This window comes from Cyprinodon tularosa, unplaced genomic scaffold, assembly GCF_016077235.1.
Source record: "Cyprinodon tularosa strain WSP-4 unplaced genomic scaffold, ASM1607723v1 ctg350, whole genome shotgun sequence".
NCBI classification, from domain to species: Eukaryota; Metazoa; Chordata; class Actinopteri; order Cyprinodontiformes; family Cyprinodontidae; genus Cyprinodon; species Cyprinodon tularosa.
Window position 1 is genome coordinate 468635 of NW_024039064.1, and position 21398 is coordinate 490032.

General features: G+C 40.4%; 1 protein-coding gene across 3 annotated transcripts in view; it reads right to left on the bottom strand.

The window, feature by feature from the left end:
- Nucleotides 1-972: 972 nt before the first annotated feature.
- LOC119789924 (low-density lipoprotein receptor-related protein 8-like) overlaps nt 973-21398 on the bottom strand; it is a 179767-nt gene continuing 159341 nt past the window's right edge. Inside the window, exons 12-18 of one of the 3 annotated variants that reach the window (XM_038295123.1) lie at nt 20134-20252; nt 19763-19902; nt 10873-11014; nt 10521-10673; nt 8329-8616; nt 7639-7704; nt 973-3285 (exon numbers count right to left, since the gene is read on the bottom strand). In XM_038295123.1, the coding sequence (XP_038151051.1) occupies nt 2945-3285; nt 7639-7704; nt 8329-8616; nt 10521-10673; nt 10873-11014; nt 19763-19902; nt 20134-20252 (1249 nt within the window). In that variant the 3' untranslated portion in view covers nt 973-2944. Of the gene's footprint in view, nt 3286-7638; nt 7705-8328; nt 8620-10520; nt 10674-10872; nt 11015-19762; nt 19903-20133; nt 20253-21398 lie in introns of all 3 variants that reach the window. The other 2 variants (XM_038295124.1, XM_038295121.1) reach the window with 2 other exon arrangements.

Consider the following 21398-nt stretch of genomic DNA (forward strand, 5'->3'; position numbering starts at 1 on the left):
GTGAATATACATTAAACTGGATATTTATTAATAATGTTGATCATTATCTCTGATCAGTTTAAACCTTTAGGATGAACTGAACTTTGGTTTTACAGTATAATGAAATGTAAACAAGTAATTAGTGTCTGATGATGTTACTGAGTATTTTTCTAACAGCTGAACTTTCAACACTGGATCAGACAAACGGATACAGAACAGAACTGATCGGCAGTAGAAACCAGAGCCACCTGTAGATTCCGTTTTTAGATAATTTGGTTCCTAAATCTAAAGAAACACCAGGATATGAACGCATTTTAAGGTCACTGTTTGATAATATCTTGGGGATATCAACTTAACCAGAGCGCTTTATAAACCAGAGCCCCTTAGAAAACCAGAGCCCTTTATAAACCAGAGCCCTTTATAAACCAGAGCCATTTTAAACCAGAGCCCTTTATAAACCAGAGCCCTTTATAAACCAGAGCCCGTTATAAACCAAAGCCATTTTAAACCAGAGCCCTTTATAAACCAGACCCCTTTATAAACCAGAGCCCGTTATAAACCAAAGCCATTTTAAACCAGAGCCCGTCATAAACCAGATCCCTTTATAAACCAGAGCACTTTATAAACCAGAGCCCCATAGAAAACCAGAGCCCGTTTTAAACCAGAGGCCCTTATAAACCAGAGCACTTTATAAACCAGAGCCCTTTATAAACCACAGCCCGTTATAAACCAGAGCCCTTTATAAACCAGACCCCTTTATAAACCACAGTCAGTTATAAACCAGAGCCCTTTATAAAGCAAAGCCCTTTCTAAACCAAAACCCTTAATCAACTTAAACCTAACGACTAATTTATTGTAACCCACTGTGTAATTTAATTCACTTTTACAAAAAGCAAGTTTCGATTGTTTGATATATTTCTATTTATTAGGAGAATGTACCTCATTAGGGTTCAAAAAGGACACAAATTTTAAAAAGAAACAAAGACAGCAGGCTTTGGTTTTATCAGATTTTATATAACAATAAAGAGAAATATTGAAAACCAGTCAATTATGGAAAATCAAAACATGGAACCAGTTTGTTGTTAATACAGTTCATTGTTAGTTGTGCAGCAGCTGGTTGATACATTTTCTTTTTATATAAAAAAAACAAAGAAATACAAGATTAATGAAGTGTAAACAAAAAAGGCACACATAAATAATAACCAATCTTCTAAGTGAAATAAAGATTTGAAAATGTAGAGTTTGTTTCTTGTTGAGTGGGTGGTTGTAGGAGCGTCTGAATCTTATGCGAAGGCCAAAAGAAAAAAACAAAACAAAGAAAGTTTTCACAAAAAAAGGATGCTAAAGGATGCACAGCAAGAAACAACACAAACTAAAACAAACCACTTTGGTGGATAACTCTGATCTGAAAGAATCAGGAGAAAACAGTGCTTTCTTCATACAAATAAATTAATATAGGTGTCAACACTTTATCTAAAATCTTATTTACAGCTCTTCTTTTACAGAATTATACATGATCAAAAAACGCTATGAAAACATATTTACAAACCCGATGAATCAAAAAGCACCCTCCAAGCTTTTCTGCTGTCACACACTCGCTTTCACACACAGAGGTCAACACACTCACACAGACAAACTTCTTCTTCCATGACAAAAACAGTACAGAAGGCATTCTAAGAGGATTGTGCAACACATAGCATCCAAAAAACAGTTTCAAATATGGCTGTGCGATGGAGATATTGGCACACATGCATTTTTACGAGCACACACTGGGAATTTTAAGGTTCGCAACTCTGTCGGTGATGAGGCTAAACCGGCGGGGAACGTGATCGCCCCAAAGATCGGTCGCTTCCAACCGCTCTGCATCAGAAGTCGGGCATTTTTTCCTACTGTTTACATTGCATGACCGGTCCGGCACCAGCTGGGTCCTTCTGCACGCCGCTATGACAAGCCGTCCGCTCAAATAACCACAGGAGAAAAGCCGGCCGCTGATTCAACCGTGCAGCATGCGTGTGAGTATGAAACGACGAATGTCTGCTGTTGTCAGCTGGTGAGCAGTTATGCATGCTGCTTGTGTTTGCAGAGGAGCCACTGCATCTCGTCCCTGTCCTCTGGAGAACAGTGGGGATCGCACAGCGCTGCATTGTGGGTGGAGCTGCGTGTGTGCATGTGTCACAGTCAAAAAGCAGGTCGACAAATCAACACTCAAAGGTTTCCATCAATCAGCGGGCTGATATATGCAGCCTATTGCTCTTCTCAGACCATAAAACATCTAAAAAATCCACAAGTCAGAAAGCTTTATAGAACACTCCCTTTTTCCATCCCACTCTCTAAATCTGTAGCTCTTTACTAAATTAAATAAATGACCAAAACCAACAGTGTTTAACTACATGGCGACTTCACCCCAATTAATTCACAAACATGTTCACAACACAAGACTTCTCCAGTAAAACCATTTGGGATTGGGAACACCAATCTACATGGATTGTCTCACCAACACATGGCCGCCCCAGTTTAGGAGCTCCTCTTTCTTTAGCAGCTGTCCCAGAGCTCCACTGCCAACCAGGAATAAAACAAAGAGTCAAATTAACAAGTGAAGGACAAAACTGGAGCTCAGCCAAACCTCTTTGTGAAATCAAAGACAAGCATCTCTTCAGCGTTCAGTAAAAACCAGCGCTGGACTTCTCCAGCTTAACTGGACTCCTCCAGCTTAAGGAGCACATTAACACACACCAATTATTTGTCATTTATTCCCAGCATCTACTCACAATCATGACTTTCATTTGTAAAACGATGAATTGCAGGTTTTATATTAAATTTGACAGAGGGAATGGCTGCATGGCTGAATGAAGCGTTGATAGGCCGTTCATCCCTTCGGTAAACTCGATCCAAGTTCGTTCTGACTTCACCGTGTGTGCGTGCGTGTGCCTGAGCGTCCATCAGCACCAGCAGTCGGTGTTTTGCTTCACTTTGCAGTAGAGAGCATAGGCTGCTCCGCGTACCAGTGAGTTCCTGCATCCGGCATGCTGCCCCCTAGAGGCAGGGCGATGAACTGCGGGCATGTGCCTCCTCCGGCTCCGACGACCCCCATGCTCACCCCCTGAGGATACGCGTGGTGGTGCACGTGGTGTCCCATGGCGTCCGTCCGTCCGATGTGGATCTCGTCCTCCTCGCCCTCGCCGGTGGTTTTGCGGTACACCGGGTTGTCAAAGTTCATGCTCTTGGTGGAGTTGCGCCTCCAGTTCCTCCACACCAGGTAGACGCCGGCGCAGACCAGGCCGAACACCACTGTGGCAACTATAGGAACTGCATGCGTTTAACACGCAGTAGCAGGGACATGGGAAGGGGGGAGCGTTAACGAGGCATAAGGAGTCCATGATGTGAAATGACAGGTGCAGAGAGGACATAGGACATGCGGGGGACAGAGAGGGAAGAGGCTGTCTGTGTGTGGTGAGTTATGGCATTAAAATGAGTCACAGACATCAAACCAAACTCCAAACCAGACAAATAAACATCATTATGATCAAGCTTGGGACCCTATGAGGCACAGCCTAAGCCTTTGCCTACCTGTGACTGCACCACATGAAATTTCCTCTAAAATATGTGATTTAAAACTGGATAATTACAATCACACCAATTAAACCCTGTTCAAACAGTCATGGCTGGATAAAGCCTTTTTTTCCCCATATTACCTTCTCATGTTGCATGCAAAATCAGATCAGTCATCTGCAAATGGACACTGATTGTGTTTGTTCCAGTTCATTTAATCGAGAACAGGGTTTTAGTCTAAAGCCCATACAGAACATGTCCTATTCTTGGCAGAACTATCCAGTGGATTTAAATAGAATAATATGTTTTTAAGGCAAGCCCAATGTTACCATAGAAATTTATTTAGTGGGCTAGTTGCAATACTGACAAATTTTTCCTCTCGTTTAAATTAGGAAACCGTTATTCATTTTTATGTATTTATATTGGGTAGATATATGACTCAGATGTTATGTGAAGACTTAGTTGCTACTCTGGTCTTTTTCTTGGAGAAAAACATGAAAAATCATAAATGTAATCCTCAGCTAATACCTTAGAAAAGAAAAACAGGTTGACTAAGCCAGAAATATTTCTTAGCTAAGGCTTAAATTGGTTATATACACTAGAGAAAGTCCGGTTTTTATTGTCTTGTTCGAAGTTAAATGAGAAGAACAACAGGTGTTTCTGAAAAAGAGATAATAACATCTATGGTAGTCCAGTGTTGTGAACCTCAGTTAACAATACAGCGGTTTATCTGTTGAAATGCAAGGTTTTAAAACCTTTCTAAGCTCTGAACCTGATGCTAATGGATGATAGAATTTCTCCCCGCCTTCAGCTTTCTAGCAATCACCTAAAGGTTTTGGACCAAAACTTGCTGGTATCTGGAGCTGATGAGGACTTAATCCGCCTTGATAGAAACATAATCCCCAAGCACTATCAAGGTTGGAAATTCACACTGTGCGCAGTTCCAATCTATTTTGATTTGAACACAAAAATTGTTCCATTTATACACTGACTTCTAGGGTAGCAATGAGCTTGAGTTGCTACAAGTCTATTCCAGTTATCAATAAAAGTAAAGAAAAATTACACGGTGACTTAAGAAACATGATGGTAAAGGCTCTAACATACAAGAGCGTACATGAATCCAAGGAATTGTAGAAGATCAAATGTCAATATTGTAAGCGAAAATGACTCCCCCATGATGTCACATCCAGGCGACAGAGATGGGGGTGGTATGTGTCATCCTCAAGCTCCGGTCCTCTACCAGAGGCCTGGGAGTTTGAGGGTTCTGTGCAGTATCTTAGCTGTTCCTAGGACTGCGCTCTTCTGGACAGAGACCTCTGATGTTTTACCTGGAATCTGCTGTAGCCACTCTCCCAGTTTGGGGGTCACAGCCCCCAGTGCTCCAATTACTACTGGCACCACTGCTGCTCTTACTTTCCACATCTTTTCTAGCCCCTTGGTATTTCTCAAGCTTCTGGTGTTCTTTCTTCTTGATGTTGCTGTCGCTTGGGATTGCCACATCTATCACTACTGCCTTCTTCTGCTGTTTGTCGATCAACACGATGTCTGGTTGGTTAGCCATCACCTGTTTGTCAGTCTGGATCTTGAAGTCCCATAGGATCTTAGCTCGGTCATTCTCAACTATCTTAGGAGGTGTCTTCCATTTTGACCTTGGGACTTCCAGCCCATACTCATGGCAGATGTTTCTGTACACTATGACAGCTACCTGGTTGTGGCGTTCCATGTATGCACTTCCTGCCTGCATTTTACACCCTGCTGTTATGTGCTGTATTGTTTCAGAGGCATCTTTGCGCAGTCTGCACCGGGGGTCCTGCCTGGTGTGGTAGACCCCGGCCTCTATTGAGCCTGTCTCGGCTTATTTTACCTTATTTCATCCTTGGCCATGTGGCAGCGGCCATTTTGTGAGTTTATGACCTATTGTCCTAGGCAGCCCCACTTGGGAACCGGGTCTCCTGGTGTCATCTGAGTTAAACCCATTTTGATAAAGGTTAATTGCATTTTAGACATTAATCTGCTGCTATTTAAAATAGCCTTTAAATGCATTAAGCCTTAAAACTTGAACATTCCTCAGAGACTCTTTGACCTCTTTTCCACTTTTTATTAGCTTTCAATTTACCGTGTGTTTATTTTCAGTAGTTTGTACTGCTTGCGTAGGTATTAGATTCAATAATACTCTTATAGGGATTATGAGCTAATAAAGGTACTAATATTTTAACCCGTGGTCTGTTGTAGTTAGTTATCCAGTGAACTGCTCAGAGCCAGATCCACCCTCCTTTGGTTAACATAAGAAGAAACAGAGACAATAAAAACCTCTACTGATAGTCATAGTCTAAATTGGCGAAGGCACCTGAATTTTAACAGGCAGTCCAGGAGTCCAACCTTGAGTAAAAGAATAAAGAACCTTGATGAATACTCAGGCTAAACTTATAATGATTTAACTAATACTCATCAGTTGGTTTCACCGTTAACCTGAATGACCAATGAATTAACCCGCAGTTTTAGTTATTTAATAAATGCATAATCTTCTGGTAAAATTGCTCAACAGAAGTCTGCCCATCACAAGGTAGAACGCCAGTGTTTGCATGAATCACAGGAAGTGTATAAATGCATCTTTGACCTAAAAATTTGTTTAAAAAAGATAAGAAAAAAAACATCCTTGCTAACATGTTAGCTAGCTTTAAATGGAGAGATTCTGTCTTTCAAAAAAAAATCTTCCTAATGTCCTGATATTTGCCCGAGTTGTTATATTACTAAGCATAGATCTTTGATGGAGCCACATGTGTTTAGCATGGGTTTAGCTTATGAGCTCATTGTAGCTAGCCAAAACTTTTAATGAATGCTAATATCTGTTTAAAATTTAGTTCTAATTATATTTGCCGTTTGTTCTTATTTAAATTATATATTTTTTCTCTAGCAAAAACAAAACAACAGGGTGGGTTAATAACAGGTGAATAAGATTGATAAGATTGATTTTATCTGATAAGATTGATTTAGATCAAACCGGCAAAGAAAAAAAAGACCTTCATCTTTAATTACAGAGAAAGATGCTTTTTCAAAGTGTTGGTTTAGGGGGACTGAACACCGATAATATATTTAATACCTACATCTACCACCTTATGTTGGCTTATGTTATGTGATACTAATTGTCAGGACTCCTGTTTTTGTGTTTGTGTTTCTGTGTATGTCTCCCTTCATCCACTAGGAGGCGCCTGGTTCTGGTCCGCCTCCTCACACACCTGCTAATGGTTTCCTCGTTAAACGGAGTGTTCTTAAGCTGCTGACTGCCACTACTTTGACGCCAGAGTGTTTGCCAGTTTTGGGTACTCTAGCCAAGCCGAGTTTCTGCTGAGTCAAGCTGAGCTTTTTGTCAACCTGAGTTTAACTTTTTGTTTTTGTCTTTGCCTTTCGGCAGGAAGTTGTCCTGCAAACTGGGTATCTCGGACCTTCACTCCCTGGAAGGATCAACTGACCTTCAAACTGAGCTGGTGTTCAAACAGGAGGTTTGGATACACTTTGCCCAAGTGATCATTTGAGCTTCACACTGAGAAAGGGATTATTCTCCACTACGACCGGTTCAAGTACCGCAGGAAATCTGAGTGGCAGTCAGCTTCTCCGCTCACCAACAATCAACCGCATTCTGGGTAAACCCTGTTCCGCCCTCCACCGAATCAGACAAACACTGGAACCACGGCACACAGACAGGAGTCAAGGATTCAACAACTTCTCTAGAAATGTGAGTCAGCAACCAAATCCTCTTCTCCAAGTTCACGAGTCAAATTCCCCACTGAGCCTGAACTAACCGCTGTGTCTTTCCCTCACTTTACAGTTCCGGTTGAGCAGTGTTCAGAGCAACACTTCTCCCCCTGTTTACTTCTTCAATAAAACCCATTAAACCTTTTACCTGGTCTCTCTGTTCGGTTTTCTGCATTTTGGGTCAGAACTTTGTAACACCATGACACTAATTTAATTCATTAAAGCTTGAGGGTCTAAAAGGAGAAAATGTGAAAAAAGTCTAGGAGGTATGAAACATTTTGCAAGGCGCTTCATAGGTAGCCTTACTGTCTTTGATGTCACCAGACTAACACTGAAAACGGGCTGCATGCAGCTTACCAATAGGGATGACCACTCCAAGGACGGCCACCGTCAGGTTCTCACCAAGGACAAAATTCTCCCCAGCTGGGCAGAGAGAAGACACAAGAAATTAGTGGTGTGGGAGAAATATGAAGAAGAACATAAAGTAAGACCAAAGGCGAGATACAGAATGTGCAAGAAGCAGTGTGAGAGATAAGCAGGGCGAGATGGTGCAAGAGAGAGGTGATAAAGCAAGGAGGCGAGAAGTGGCGTTAATGGCCGTGAGCGATGGCGACAGAGTGAGGAAGAAAAACAGAAAAATCTAAAGGATATTTGCTGGAGTGTGACTTTAAGACACCCCTGACCTTCTGCACTTTATATATCCAGACTCCACTTAACTACAGTAGAGCGCATTTAAATTCCCCATACCTAACGACTGGCGTTCATGCAGCAACACAAATTTTCTCCCAGACATCCCACCCCCACCAGCCCACGTAAAGTGTAATTTTATGAGGAGAATAGCATAATTTTCAAGGTGACAATTATTCTTGTCGACGGTGGCTGAGGCTTGTAGGTACTGCGCTTTAATGACATCATTACAGCCGAACGGACACCGTCTGTTAAGGTATGACAGGTAGAAGAGGAACAGGAAGGCTCTGTCTAAAGTCCTCGCTTCGAAAGCATTCATAAAACTTCAAACAGTTTGCTGTCTCAGTTCGCCCAACTCACAGTGTTGGGAGACGCTGCTGTCCACTGCAGACGTGGTTGAGATAACCATAGCTGTGGCCGTGGAGTGGGAGCCCGTTGATTCGGACTCCTGTGACGTCAGAGGCTCTAAGGTGTTGCGCGGGGTGAGAATCTCAGGAGAAGTCGACGAAGCGGTGGTCAAATAGGGGACATCGTCTGCCTGCGAGAGTCCCCCTGAGGACGGAACGACACCCTTGGCAGCAGTTTCTCTGGTGTTGGGAGTAAATCCTTGGGAAGGTGGTGACCTCGCTGTCATGTCGTCTCTTGGTGCTGCTAAAGGGAAAGAGACTTTATCTACTTCTCTTATTTCCAATCATCTTAACAGATTTTTTTTTTTATTAACCTACAGTTTCTCAACCAAGCAACACTAAATCTGGCAAAAATAAATGTCATCGTAACAGACCTCACTGGCCTGCTGGATCTATATCTTTTATTATAACGTTTTGAATAAGAGCAACAAGAAAAAGAGAGTCAAGGATGACATTTTGAGCATAAAGGTGCTAATAAGAAGATAATATTTCTAATCAGAAGAAAATCTGCCTCTCTGAGTACAATTCAGACGTCCTAATGAGTGTTCCTCTTTTATCATGAGTCACTAATATTAAGGGGAGGCTTCACACTCTGGAAGGACAGTTAAAAAAGGAAATGTGTCAATGTTCGCCATGATGAGTGCAGGCAGTAACAAAGCAGGTAGAAATTACATTAAGATCTGCCTCTCTATGGTTTATTTAAAGTGTTATTTCAGGCTTTGACTGGAATCCATTTTAACATGTGCACTTTATTGATACCCTTCTTTAAAGTGTTATTCCCTGGGGTGTCTTAATATTTTGTCCCTGTCAGCTGGCCTGCCACCAAGTTTAATAAAGATGTAGTCTTCAAACAAGGGACTAACTTTTTCTGTTTTTTTGATGCGTTTCTGTTTAGGCAGATTATTGCATTCCTTCTAAGCAGCCACCCAGGGCGACAGAGGCCTGTTAATCAGTTTATTAAGGCAGGAAAACATTTAAACATGCAGGACAGTGGATATGGAGGAGTGATTTTGAAAACCACTGTTATAGAGCAGTTATATTATTTGGTACATTTAACAAACACATTAGGTGTGTTTGCAAAAGATTACTTTATATGTACCACCAAAGACTTGCATTTTACTTTGTATCTGATTGTATAGGAAATTTGTGGAATCAAACATATTTGGGAAGATAATTAAAGGGATAGAATATGTTGTAGGGCTGGGAAATACTGCTTAAAAATAAAATCTCAGATTATTTTATTATTAATTTGATTTACCAATCTCGTTGGGAACTATCTTGGCATTCATGTAACTGTCCGTTCTCCAACTAAACTTGCGTTTTATTAGTAATGAATTCTGATAAGCGCCAAAAGACACGTTATCATAGCAGTCAGAGTTATTGCTGGTGTTGCTATGAAACTCACGTTGACAAGTTTATTTTCCCCTCCCGAAAAAAACAAATTCTGACTTCATTTCATGCAGCCATCTCTGTCACAAAAAGGACATTGTTATAAAAACAATGGTGGAGATAAAAGAAAAAATTATTCACAGGAGCTGCAAACTGATGCCAGCAAAGTTCTTAATTTAACGGTCATTTTAGAGCATATAACTACTGATGTAAAAACACAATCATCACTGAGTTAAACTAAGTTATTATTAATGATGATTTTACTTAACCAAATTTTAACTCAAGAGAACAGCAATTAGCTTAAGGTTACTAAAAAGTAAAAAGCAAGCCACGAGTATTAACTTATGCAGCTTTAGAGGCCTTAGGGTATTGAATCTATATGATTAAAACATCCAAAATGTGGGTGGAGAGTAAATTAGATATCTGTGTTTTAATTTACAAAAATGAATATTAAACATGTGCACTTTTTGCAGAATTTTGATTTCATATACACCCTTGACATTGTTATCAATCCTATTACCAATATTATTCCTATAACTCTTTTATTTACATGTATACAGGTAACAGCCTGATTCTGGGTGTTGTAAAAGCAGTTTATTTTTTTATTTTATTTACTAAGTTAGAAAATACGGATAGCCTCATTGGGATCATGGTTCTGTTTCTGTGCTGAGCTCTACTCCTGTCTAGGTGGTCTCCATGTAAACAGAAGGGTGTCTTTGTTCCCCAACTTCCCACTGAATCCCAAAACAGCCTCACCTGGTACACAGCCCCGCATGTCAGGACCCAGATCCTGTCCGTCTGGGCAGGCACAGGTGTATTTGGGAGAGTGTTCGGTAATTTGTGGTGCTTTAAGGCATAAATACTCGCAACCCCCATTGGCTACACTCCCCAGATTACAGCTGTCAGGGCCTGCAAACAAAAAGGAGAGAAAGTTTACTCAGGAATAATGACAACAAGGACTCAAGAGATCAAACTCTGCTCTATATGATCCAAACTAAGTTAATTACAAAGAGAAATGTGCATGCATTTATGGACCTGGTTTGGCACATGGAGAAAAATGAGAGCGGTTTCCGCAGACGCTGAGGCCTTACATGGACTAAACACGCACCTGGGGGCTGACGGAGCTGGTGGAAGACCATTATGTCATGGGGGTCATTCAGGTTTTCAGCCAGAGCTTGGATGTCCTGACCAGTTAACCTGTTGGCCATAAAAACTGCTGCCTTGTCTCTGTCGGTCCAGTAGATCCGATCCTGCAACACAGAAGAAAAAAACCTTCCATTAAGGGGTTTTCTGTAATGTTCAGTCCAGTCAGACTTCTGCACCTGGTTTGTTGTGTCATTGTTGACAATTAATGACAATTATTTCAAAAAAAGAAAAAATTCAAAAACAATATTCTGTTTTACTGAATTATAATTCAGTAAATTTTTATGTATTATTACTTTTCCTTTATTTTAATTACTAGTTTGCAATTCAAGTTCTTTAATATGTAAACTTTTAACCATAAATGTATCTCTATAACTGTTATAGAAGTATACCACAAAAGAGTCTATATATAGATTATAGGGAATTTATAAAACCGAATTTCTCCTTAAGCCATGATGGCACAATCTCTTTCAAAATGAATCTTTCTTACAGGAACATTTATGTTTCCTTTTTTTGTGGTTGGATCTAGACTAAAGCAACAAGTAGCACTCTACCATTAGAGGGGTTCAAAACTCTAATATTAGCCAGAATAAATGTGACATTATGGGTTTGGGACTATTTTATGGGCAAGTGTGGGGTGTTGTATTTACCCTTACAGTGGGTACTGGTTGGAAATGGACGGTTTCCTGCATGATTCCTGTGTGATTCCCACGTGAATCACGATGTATTTCCTGAGGCCAGTTTTTTTATTTCAAAAAGAACTGCAATGTACCCGGACAACCACCAGGTGCCGCTTGGGACCTCTGCCGTGCTGAGGGTGACGTTTGTGGGCCTGCAGTCAACTGAAAAGCAGGTTTATTGGGGATCTTGGTGTGATACTGTCCTATTCTATTTTGTTTTTGATTAAAATAAAGTTAATGAATTAATTTAACATAGTGACTGCATAATCTTATTTTATGAAAATGGTTGCGTAGTTATAGATACACCTCTGATCTTATCTGAGATCTGTTTATTGCTATTTATTTGCATTATTATTATTCTCTATTTTTTAATGAAAAATAAAATTAATTAAGTTGGAACCGGGGATACGGACTGAGGCGCAACCAGAGAAAGGCGACAGAGACAGTGCTGCGGCTGGTGAGGTTGAAATTAAATTAATAACCAAAGTTAATTCCACATTAACATAAGCCAAAGTTATTCAACAGGGTATGTAAGAAAATATATTTTCTTTAGTTTTGTAAAATATAAGTGCCGTAGCGTCACTGCATTATTTATCAAGTAACTTTCCAGTAGTGACGTTATTTTTTTTATAAAGTAGCAACATAGCGTCCACAAACGCTACAACATATCGTTATTTCTTTTTTTTTATTTCCTATTTTTTTTTTTTTTTCATTGTGTGCGATACATGTACACATGCACCTTAATCCTATTTATCTTGATATACTGTATATATATTGCTTATTCTTAATGCACCTTTTTCCTCCCTGTTTGCACCTTCTGTAACTTCTATGCCAATATGTGACGAGTGAATTTCTCCGCTGTGAGATCAATAAAGCTCATCTAATCACATCTAATCCAATCTAAATAAATAAATAAATATATACATGTTCAATAAATAAATAAGCATTCAATTAATTACCCCCAATAAATGGTGAAATGATATGTTCTCATAATAAATCATTTATTTAAAAAATGCTGTTATGTTCCTTTTTTGTAAAATTGCTTTTAAAATGCTTAACTATTTTTATTCTTTTATTTTCTTTCAAAAAATCACTAGATTTTAAAAACACTCATAGTTTTTGAAAGGTATTATATATATATAGAAACTAAAACGCTCGGATCTTTCTGTCATTTTGTGTGCGTGTGAGGCATCTGCAATGTTTTCGTTAAATATTCAAATATATAAGATGGACTTTAAACTAGCAGACACGTTTGGATTTTTGCCATTTAATTTTTTTATTTAATTTTAAAAACGAAAGAAATGGAAATGGGGTTTTTATGTCATGATCTTGGCGCTGACGGTTTGGTTTTTTCCTCTGCCCTTGCTCCCTGTCTAATTGGTCCTGCGGTTCTAAGTTGTGTGTTTGCCTCCCATCAGCGCCAGGTTATTCGTGTGTTTTGGTGAGACGTTTCCTAGCTTTCTCTAGTCTCTCTGCTTCCCTGATTATGACCAGTTTTCTGTCCTGTGGATCAGCGGCGTCTGCTGCTCGCCCTCTAGAAACTCTGGGGGCGTGGCCGCCGCAACTGCTGGTCAAATCTCCCTTCTGGATTCTGCTGAGTTTCTCCGCGAATAAACTGAACTTTGAATCAAGTCAGTGACTTTGCTCCAAGTCGCATTCAGCTCCACATCCAGTCTCTGGCCTGTATTCTCCTATCCATGCAGAGATCAGCCCCGCAGCAGACAAGCAGCCCCGCGCACCTGTTTTGATTAATAAACGCTTTGAACTTTCCCACTGCCTGTCTCGCCTTGAATTCTGGGTCCAATATTCTGAGATCATTACAGAATAACCTGGCAGTGGCGAAATGATGTGGATCAAAGTATTTTCCGGCTAGAATCAGGCATGCAGGAGATCCTTGATTATTAATCAGGCTGCTCCAGCTGCCCCGCCCCTGACAGCTGCCGCGCCGTCGTCTGCTACTGATAGTCCAGCTTCTCTTGAAACGTGTCTGTCCCCTCCTGAAGCGTTTAAAGGGGATCCTGATCAATGCAGAGCCTTCTCTCTGTTAGCGGGAAAGGCCAAATTATGGGGAACATCAGAGTGGTTGAATAATCCTGAACTCTGCAGCTCTTATAATAATTTTTCTTTGGAAGTAATCAGAGTTTTTTGCCCAGTATTCTCCTATCCCTGCAGAGATCTGCCCCGCAGCAGACGAGCAGCCCCGCGCACCTGTTGGTGTTTAATAAACGTTTTGAACTTTCCCACTGCCTGTCTCGCCTCGAATTCTGGGTCCAATATTCTGACATCATAACATTTTTACAGGTTTGCTTAAAAAGATTTATCTAGTAGCCCATAATATAATAGTGAAACATAAAGTCAGGAAAATGTCTCATAGAAAATGTTTTTTATTTGCATTTCAAATCAATATATTACTGATAGCAAATGACATGTATCTCTTGGCCCTGGGAATATTACATGCCAGTCGCTGCTCCATTCAAGGCTATGACCTCATCGTTGTCTTGGAAAAACCGATGTGTAGACATTTACCCTCTTGTTCTCTGACAATAGAGTTCAAGCACCGCTATAGTAGTAGCGACATTCCTGCATTAAGTGGTTTGCTTAATTAATTGGTGATGTTTAGAACAGGATGACATACAAACGAGGAACCCATTATACCCAGATTACGTTCTGGTCATACGTGGTTAAATAGTAGCCTACATGATTTAAAATGGGAATAAACCGGATTTTTTCACTGATTTGCGCGTTGATCACATAACTATGTTCTTCTCTCCAAAACACACAGCTGCACCGCAGGCTTTGGAAGAAAAATCCAATCCATCACGGCGGGGCGGTGCTGATCCCCGCAATATTAACCCTTCATTTCGTATTGATGATTAAAAGTATTTATAACTATATTATTTTACAGTACAGTACAGTACAGTGGTTAACATTTATACCGTACTTTTATTTGTTAAACAAATGCTTGGGCCTGTATAAAGTTTTTATTCCCTGATTTCAATGTTGTAAGGAGTATTTCATCGTATGATAACTCTAAAAAAAATAAAAGGTTTCTACTTCACGTATTTCACCTATCGCGGGTTCTTTTTGGAACGTAACCTCCGCGATAAACGAGGGTTCACTGTATTTAAAATGGAAATACTCCGGATTAGCTCACTGACTTTTGGGTGGGTCACAACCATCCCTGACAACAGTTTAGAAACGCCGCTATTCATCGCGGCAGCAAGCAGCATTCTTGCATAATGTGCCCAAAAAGCCTGGGGGGTTGGGCCTTTCATGCTTGTTGTAAGGCATCATAGCGTCCTTTTCCAGATCAAACTGAAAATTTTACCAGCTAGATGATAATAAAAATAACAAAAATAGTATAATAATACGCCTATTATTATCAGAGTAAGATATTGAGGCTGTAGAATGATAATCCCTATGGTCTAATGTAATTCCTTGGAAAGGTGGAGCGCACATCAGCTGATCTAAATAAAAGAAAGATGCCATAAAGTCAAACAGCATAATAGGCTACTATCCGTAATATATATAAATAAGTTAAAGAAGTTATTGTACAATTTCTGATATCATAGGCCATCAAGTGATTAAAAAAAAAAGAAAAACATTTAATGCAACATTAATAACTTGACCACAGCTGGGACCGAACCCTTAACCGTTGGAATTGCAGACCATTCACCTTACCCTCTACGCTAAACCTGGGGAACAATAATGTTCTCAGCTTGCAACAACTCATACTCCTCCCAGTCTGCTCATTCACCTATCTAATCCTGGCTCATGGGACGCCGAAATGGACTCAGACTGCCACCTAGTGGCTATAGTAGTCACATGTTTTTCACACAATATGTGAAACACGCGGAGCGTGAGTGAAGTGTCCATTTCCAACCAGCGCCCACTGTATCTAGAGATTCAGGGAATAAAACAAAACGACTTACTATCAAAAGTCCTGACATGAAAACACTGCAGCTCATCAACCGCCTCCAGGATCCATTACATTTAAAGTGTTAATTTGATTTTTTAAAATTGTTTATAAATAATTGTTTCATCAATTTTTATGGTTAGGATGCTTAATTTGACTTAAAAGGATTCTGCACCAACAGGAATAGTAGATTAAAGTCACATGAGATGAAGCTCTAGTGTTGCCAGATCGTAGTAGCTTTGTAATACAGCAGAGAAATAGCTTCTTCATGGTGTTATAATCTTTAGATACAACCCAAAAATCAAACAGAAGAGGCAAAATGAGGGTAAAAATCAGTCGAGCTATTGAGTGTTGATGCAGGCTTAAGGAAGCAAAGGGGCTCAGAACCCATGTAGAGGTTTGCGCTTTTCTTCTAAAACTGTAGCTGCAGTGTAACTTTTAAATAAAAATGACACAAAATAAATAAATTACTAGTTTGGACCACTTAGAAATGAAGTAAAGGAAAAAAAAATAGAAGGAATGAATGGAACAGCTATTGGTTAGTAGCATTGGAGGGCTGCCATTGTTTAACCATGATCTAAACTGTCAGGATGACTCCTAACTTAACTGGAACAATTCCGATGGCGAACATTTACCTTACAACTTGTTAAACCAATATTGAGATTCAAAAGTAGAAAAAATACTTCTTACGTCCAACTAGAGCGCCTTACTTTAGCTGAACGCCAAGTATCTATGCTCTCTTTGACAGGATGTGGTCCTTTGCTGCTGAATCATGTTAAAATCATACAAACTGTAATTGGATGATTCAATACAACTGACTAATTTAGAAAGTAAACATAAAAACTTACTACTGAAGCAGCAAAACCTAAACTGCCATAAATTTCAGACTATTACGACCTTGTGGCTTATATAACAATGCGGCTTATCTATGGACTATTACAGCTAACGGACACTAGAGTAATACGGTTCCTAAATCTATGGATTTTACCATCCACCATGTTCACGTCAAATTTGCTTCAACACATGAGTAGCCGACCGCGCGGGAATGCGGACGTCCTCCAGAAGCAGACTCCGAGAAAGACGGACATTGCGAGCGCAAGACAGTTTGTGTGACACCCTCATTATGGAAAACAAACGTTGAAATGCTGATGCAGCTTTTAAGTTAAAGGCAGTCAATTTGGCAGTAAACGAAGGAAACAGAAACGCTGCACGTAACCTCGGAATCAACGAGTCAATGGTGAGACGTTGGAGACGCCAGCAGGAAGAATTGTCTCGATTCAGTTGTGTTGAAATGTTAATAAATAAGAGCTTCCCCAAACAGTTGCCTCTTTCCCGACAATCCTTTCTGTGCACGAACCATATGGTAATTAAACATAAAAAACCTGCAGCTTATAGTCCGGTGCGGCTTGTATATGTACAAATCATGCAATTTAGCTTCTGCGGCTTATATTCAGGTGCGGCTTATAGTCGGAAAATTACGGCATATGTTTGACCTTACATACAGGCTTTGATGAATAATTGAGAACACCATTAGTTTGGACACCGATGTTTTATATTTATACAAATAATGATCTCTTTTTTCATCTCCCTCCTGCTCTTTAAAGTCAAACAATACCAGTTTTCTATTGTCCTGAAAGAGCAAGCACTGTAATGGTACTTAGTGAAATTATGATACATTCCTTGCGGTAAAACACCTAATCGATCTCTGGCATCACTCTGCCCCGCTGCGACTACAAGGTGACTTTCTTGTTCAGCATGCTGGAAACACAACAGCCCAACCATATTGAGTGGGGCGTGTTGCATAAATTACATTACTGCCTCTGTCTGACCTAATCTCTCAGTGGTCATGAGGTTATCCTCCTCATATTCACCCCTTGTTTTACTCTAAATATGTTGAAAAGCTCAATCTTAGTCTCATTTGACCAAAACTATCAACCACCATATTTACATTTATGATGGCAGAAGAGGAAATACTTTTTTTTTTTGGCATTACCCCCAAACAATCAGATGAAATGTAAAACGTGTTTAATGGCTCTTGTGGATGTGTTCTCCTGGGATACTCTGGATTCCTTTCTTAATCCAAAATCATGGCTGTTACTCAGAGAAAACACATCCTCCGTAACTTCTTTGCTTCGCTCCTTCCAGACCGCCTCAACAAAGCAACGCCTACAGCCGCAACGGTTCTCTGTCTTGCTCCGCTCAGAGTTCCCTGGAACTCGGGGGAGCATGTGCATTTATTATTATTTATTACATTATTAAAAATGTCTCTGGAACTTTACTGGTTGTTGATCTTCTTCATTCGGATCTTGCTGATTATTAATTGATTACCCCGGCTCTATAGTAAAAGGCTACAGAAAGTCCACACGAAGTCAAAACGAACACGAAACGCTAATATTTTCCAGAACGTTTGTCGTAAAGACGGAGACGTAAAATAAATGTGATCGTCCACACGAATGCATGAAAACGCTGCAAAATGTATGCCAGGCCTGTAAGTGGCGCTGTGGTGCCAAAGCAAAACTAGGCGATGAAATGTTGGGCATGCGCACTAATATTTATACATGGTTGCCCTGCGGGTCCATTTTCGTGGTTCAGTCAAATTCAGGTGCTGAACTATGTCGTCTATATTGCTCTGTTCTTCCTGGAGATATTCCAGAAGAAGAAGATTCTGTTGTAAGCCCGACAGCAGGGTGAGTAGCATGAGCAGCAACCATTCAACACAGTACCGCGACATTGTTGTTGTGATACTGTGTCGCGCATGCGTGTTTAGAGGCGACGCTATGACGCATGCGTGTAAGAAAAAAAATGCGGTTAGAGCTTAAAGATGGAAACGCGAAAACGGCGTTTCAAAATCTTCCCACTCTGAAGGCTTAATAAAAAAAAGATCGTTTACAGACCCCCGAAATGCCGGAATAGTATGGATGAGAGGCTGGTTTGGTGAAAAATTTGTGCGTTTAGGCCAGGGTTTGGCTTCGTGTGGACGGGGCCTTTGTCACATCATATTTACACCCCAGAGAAACAGGAAGTCATTGATTATAATAATTATAATTGAACTTTATTGATGTCACAATGGAGTAATTTCCCTCTGCATTTAACCCATCTCCTTGGGGAGCAGTGGGCTGCCATTGTGGGGCGCCCGGGGAGCAGTGTGGAGTCAAGGGTCTTGCTCAGAGAGCCAGAGTGGCAGCCTGTGGGAGTAGGTTTCAAACTCACAACCTCAGGATTCCAAGCCCCATGCACTGACCACTAGGCCACCAATTCCCACATAAGGTTGATCAACAAGAAAAAACAAGCTTTTATCAAAAACGTCATTTCTAACTCAACAGAGCTCTGTAAATATTAAATCTCCACTGTACCTATCATGTACAAGTTAAGAAAGGGGTTGAAGAAAAGCAAACTGAGGCTGAGATCAGTGGGACATGACATACTTTGTAGCTCAAGCAGACCACCCAAGCTGAAAAGATGTGCTTGAATAATGCGCAGACTGTGTAAAAGAAAATACAGTAGGTACAGCAGCAGCTCTGGTGCAGCTGATGCCTTATTGATGTCCTTTTTTCTCCCCCACTGAGTAAATGTATTCAGCTTACAGCTTATATGTTTCTATGTTGCTTTTCTCTCTGAGATTATGCTTCTGCTATAAAACATGGATTCATTTTACTGCTTTTTACTCTCCACTTTGGAGAAGGTCTCAGGCTACAGGTGAATCCGCCTCTCTCTGTGGTCACACTGATAGGAGTCCCTGAGAAACAGCCCTCATAGCATCGGCCCTCTTAGCCATTTCTAAATTTGCTGTAATTTAAGATACGCTTGGGACCCTTATTGGCACATTGCTGCCTGTGAAAACTACACCGGGCTTACAACGCAGCCATGAAGACTCTTGATTGGATTTATTTCCTCTGTAGGCTCTGATTCATCGCATGCACAGAACAAATTTGGCCGGTGACCAAGAACAGAAGTGGGTATGCTGCTTTAGAATACCTTCTACTTCTTACAGCTCATTTAGTATGCAAAGCCAGTGAAAGCAAGGAAACAAAACAAAGGGCTAAAAATAAGGACACCCACCAACTGAGCGTGAAATGAAGTGGATTAAAAGATTTGATTCAGACTCCAGTTCACCATTCTGGAGGCTCCAAGGAGTTTTTGTCAGATATGTAGATGTGATCAAATCTATGGAGGTTGGGTCTTATAAGGAGTAAAAACAGAGGGGCTTGAAAATTATTTCCAAAGTGCTGCAGCATTAATCTGAAAAGCAACACACCGACCTCAAATACAGCCAAAGCGTAGGGGTGTCCCAGCCGCTCTGCAGACGACAGGTGCGTTCTGCGGTGAGCTCCGTTCAGGTCCACACTGGCTACGAGATGCAGTTTGGAGTCCACCCAGTAGAGGCGCCTGTTGGCTACGTCTGAGAGGCAAACACAGACACATGTTAGGAGGGAGGGCTTTCCCAGGCTCAGCAGAGATTGATTGGCTCTGTGGTAAGCCTTCATGAACAAAAAATGCCTCTGGTTGGAATTGATTACTTTTTAAAATGTCAGATTCTCATATTACAAAACACAGAGATGTAGGGGGAGGATCACAGCAGTCTTTATATATTAATACAGTTTATTTTTCCTAATGAGTAGTCTGGCCTTACCCAGAGTAATGCCATTAGGCCATTCAATATTTTCAGACACCAGAACCTGTCGATCCACTCCATTCATCCCAGCTTTCTCTATCTTGGCTCGTGTGCCCCAGTCGGACCAGTACATGAATCTGAAAAAAAAAATAAAAATACATTATACTTATGATTTCCTTTTTATATTTTAAAGGTAGTGGATGATCTTCTTTTTCTGGGGTGGTCATCAAAATAAATGGTCCTCCCAATTCTCAATCATTCTGGTGATATGTTTACGTAAAGCTGTCCTATGTGCTCATCCCCATTTTCTCTAACCAGTAGTGAGTCTGACGTATTGGAAAAATAACAAATCTTCTTTGGGAAAATAGGCTTATATGAGCAATAAAAACAGCAATTTTTAAATAGAGTGTGCATGAGAAAAAATGGGCCTGTGCACGCTCTCTGACACGTTTAATAGGCGTTCCCTAATACGTGCGGGTACAGGTTTTTTTTAAAGTGGTGAGGCTGGGTCTCCGTGAAAATCCTCCACTGTACCTTTAATAATCAATAAAATGTATAATGCTTCTGTTTCTGAGGGAGGATATCACTATATGTATTCTTCTATATACTTTCATGGATATTATGACCATCTTACCCTCCTTGCACAATCATGCAAGAAACAACCAAACCAGTTTTAATTTGTTAAAAAGTAACAGTCCAGGCTCAGAGGGAAGAACAGGTGTCCTCTATTTTAGTTGAATCGATTACTGCAACAGTGATTTCACAGGTCTGCCTAAAAAGTGGATCAGACAGCTGCAGCTGATCCAGAACGTTGCTGCCCGTGTCCTCACTAAGACTAAGAAAGTAGAACACATCACCCCAGTATTAAAGTCCTTACACTGGCTCCCTGTATCTCAGAGAATAGACTTTAATAAAATACTTCTGTTAGTTTATAAATCTCTAAATGGCTTAGCACCTAAATACATCACAGACTTGCTATCAGTGTATCAACCCTCCAGACCACTCAGGTCTTCTGGCTCCAGCCTGCTCTGCATATCTAGAACCAGAACTAAACAAGGAGAAGCAGCATTTAGTTCCTATGCTCCACTTATCTGGAACAAACTTCCAGAAAACTGTAAAAGTGCGGAAAGCTTGAGTTCCTTTAAATCAAGACTAAAAACACATTTGTTTAGGATTGCCTTCCACTGTTCTAGTTAAACAGTTCAACTGAAACATATTTTCTTTAGTCCAACTGTTTTTAATATTCTTTTTTGTTTCTGCATTTTTTTAATTTATTTTATGTT